This window comes from Sebastes umbrosus, chromosome 20 (assembly GCF_015220745.1).
Source record: "Sebastes umbrosus isolate fSebUmb1 chromosome 20, fSebUmb1.pri, whole genome shotgun sequence".
Classification (NCBI taxonomy): domain Eukaryota; kingdom Metazoa; phylum Chordata; class Actinopteri; order Perciformes; family Sebastidae; genus Sebastes; species Sebastes umbrosus.
Window position 1 is genome coordinate 26,799,158 of NC_051288.1, and position 3,335 is coordinate 26,802,492.

A 3,335-nucleotide genomic window follows, 5' to 3' on the forward strand; every position below is an offset into this window, starting at 1 on the left:
TGGTTTCAGAAGGAGGAAAGTGGACGGTGAGTATTTGAACTTAAGTCATGAACACTTCCTGTAGGACCTTCACAATAAAATCCCGTACCAACATGAGCTGTCTGATATCTGGTATGCTCGTCCCCCCAGGTGTTCCAGAGGAGGATGGACGGCTCGGTGAACTTCTACAGGCCCTGGGACCACTACAAGATGGGCTTTGGTAGCGCTGCTGGAGAGTACTGGCTGGGTGAGGAATGAAACCAAACTAACGGTCAGGACTTCATGAAACTCTGTTTCTGGATGTTCATGTGTGTGTTTGTTTTCAGGTCTTGAGAATCTCTTCCAGCTGACTCAGAGGAAAAGGTACGAGCTGCTGGTCGACATGGAGGACTTCATTGGGAAGAAAGTGTTCGCTCGTTACTCCTCGTTCACCATCGACTCAGAGTCCTACGGATACAAACTGCATGTGTCTGGATTCACTAATGGAGGAGCAGGTGAGGTAGCAGAAGCTGTTTTATAGTTTTCTAGATAGTTAGATTCCCTAAGTACTTCTCAGTCGATACTGATACCTGCAACAGGCTGATATTATTGGTTATCCAGAACAAGACTGATTATATTTATTGGTGTAGCTCTAGATCAGTGGTTCTCAAACTTTTTACACCACGTACCACCTCAGAAAATATTTGACTCTCCAAGTATCACCATTATGACCAGGGGAGGGCCATTATTCTTTCTGGGGGGCCACATGAGAAACCAAGATTGTTGCCGGGGGCCAAACAAATTCTGTCAGACGTAACCTCTATTTTATCACTACATTAATTTATAGAAAACATACTGCGCACTTATTTTTTAGCATTTATTATACTGAAAATCAGTACTAGTATCAGACTGACTGATTAGGTAGGAATGTTTCCGTTAACAAAACTTAATAAAACAGAGAATCCCCCAGCATGCACTGCAGGTCCAAAAAGCACGGAGGGTAGCCTACTGTACACAGTACTGTACTGTCCTTTGTTATTGTCATCTATAGTGGTTGTTTGCATAAAAACACACAATTCTAATGATTATGATTATTTAAATATTTGTTTTGAATAAAACATCCTGGCCAGCTGCTTCAAACTAGTGTTAGGAAGTTAAACAGCTCATAATTATCGCTCTAATATCTATTTTATATTAATGTGAAAACATCTCCTTCAAACAACTGGATTTATTCAAGTTTCTCACCAAAAACTACATTTTACCAGATTACACTTGAACACATCATGATAACGTTGTAATTTACCTTCACCAAATAGTCATTTTTCCTGAGTCGCCTTTGAACGCCTCATAATAATAACTCAATGGCACCTCCATTAACGTTCGTGTCTCCGGTATTTAGCCAGTCAGGACTGTGCTGCTAACGGCTGCTAACAGCTAACGTTACTAACTCTCCTCCTGCTGATTTCAACACAGATTTCTTGTTCTCAGTGTCGCTTTATCAGGGAGAAATAGGGTGCGTCCCCTCAGGTTTAGTAACGCCACGCTGTTGATCATACATTATTATGTTCCTGTAGGAGACGCCCTGAATCATCATAACGGGCGGAAGTTCTCCACCTTCGACAAAGACCAGGACTCCCATAGTAAGAACTGTGCCAGACTGTACTTGGGGGCGTTCTGGTACGGTGTGTGTCACAACACAAACCCCAACGGGGTATATCGTTGGGGGGCTGACAGCACTCTCTTTGCTGTTGGAGTGGAATGGAAGCCTTGGAAGGGTTATGACTACTCCCTGAAGACCATCAGCATGAAGATCCGTCCGGTGCATTAGTTCTCAGGACCAACCTACAGCAGAATATCATCAGTTGATTTCTTGTGATTTCTTTCTCTTTCTCTCACTAATCATGTAATCTCACAACGGGCCGGTGGAAAATGGAAAGCAGGGCCCATAATCTTTAACTGGAAACAGATATATAGAGTCTGTGTCACTTCAAAAATCTAAATAAAGAAACTAAGCATTAAAAAAAGTGTGTGTGTGAGAAGCTTGATGTAAAGTTTTCCTCTAACTGTAACCAAAGTGCTTTTTGTTGCTGAAATGTAAGTGTCCGAGGGACTCTGAGTCTCTGGTGCTAAAGTCCTGAACTTTATACCACGACTACTTCCCTCCCATCTCGCAGGATGTACAGAAACGTGGCACTTTCTACAATTAAACGACATGGTGCCGGTGATCATCAAGGCAGTAATTGTGTTTCTTTTTGGCAACAACAACATTGTTAGTATATAAATGTTCTGTAACTGTAGCATGAGAGCATGGTGGAATTAGCAAGCTAGCTAGCTAACTAGCCAGCAGCTAAATGAGTAAACTTTAACAACTTAATGCTTCATGCACACACTCAGCGAGTCACAGCGTAGGAAAGCACAGTGCTATCGCCAGACGATCAGTCAATGGCGCTGATTCACCACATTTTAGTCATTTGCTGACGGCTTCATTTCAAGTCCAGTGATTGTAATGATTCACTGGTTACTGAAAAGCTCGCCTCCCAGCTCGCCTCCCAGCTCGCCTCCAGCTCGCCTCCCAGCTCGCCTCCAGCTCGCCTCCCAGCTCGCCTCCCAGCTCGCCTCCGGCTCGCCTCCCAGCTCGCCTCCCAGCTCGCCTCCGGCTCGCCTCCCAGCTCGCCTCCAGCTCGCCTCCAGCTCGCCTCCCAGCTCGCCTCCAGCTCGCCTCCCAGCTCGCCTCCAGCTCGCCTCCCAGCTCGCCTCCAGCTCGCCTCCAGCTCGCCCATGTTGACACGTCTTTCATGTCCTAGGGTAGAGCTTCAGCCAAAACTCTGGGGTTTAGATACACTTCAATTTGGACTCAACATTTGTCTATATTATGTAAAAATGTATAATGCATAATAATAATAGTAAAAATAATAATAATAATAATAATTATTATAATAATAGTTTATAAGATTATTTGTTCTTTTTTTTAAGAACCGGACTACAAAGTTCTTATCAATAATAAAATAAATAATAAAATTAATTTATTATTATTATTATTATTATTAATAATAATAATAATAATAATAATAGTAAATCAAATTATTTGTTATTTGTTCTTCTTTTTAAGAATCAGGCTACAAAATTCACAATAAAATAAATAAATAAATAAAATAATAATAATTATTATTATAATAATAGTTAATAAGATTATTTGTTCTTTTCTTTTAAGAACCGGACTACAAAGTGCTTATCAATAATGAAATAAATAAATTATTAATAATAATAGTAATAATAATAATAGTAAATACAATTATTTGTTATTTGTTCTTCTTTTTAAGAATCAGGCTTCATTGTGGTATTTTATCTCATCTCATCGTGGTATTTTATCTCATCTC

At 40.6% G+C, this 3,335-nt stretch overlaps 1 protein-coding gene across 3 annotated transcripts in view; it reads left to right on the top strand.

Annotated features, from left to right (window-relative positions):
- Nucleotides 1-2,001, top strand: part of LOC119479522 (microfibril-associated glycoprotein 4-like) — a 9,585-nt gene extending 7,584 nt beyond the window's left edge. Inside the window, exons 4-7 of one of the 3 annotated variants that reach the window (XM_037755251.1) lie at nucleotides 1-26; nucleotides 130-226; nucleotides 306-473; nucleotides 1,533-2,001. The exon at nucleotides 1-26 is cut by the window's left edge and continues 13 nt beyond it. In XM_037755251.1, the coding sequence (XP_037611179.1) occupies nucleotides 1-26; nucleotides 130-226; nucleotides 306-473; nucleotides 1,533-1,786 (545 nt within the window). In that variant the 3' untranslated portion in view covers nucleotides 1,787-2,001. The remainder of the gene's footprint in view (nucleotides 27-129; nucleotides 227-305; nucleotides 474-1,532) is intronic. The other 2 variants (XM_037755254.1, XM_037755253.1) reach the window with 2 other exon arrangements.
- The last annotated feature ends 1,334 nt before the right edge of the window (nucleotides 2,002-3,335 follow it).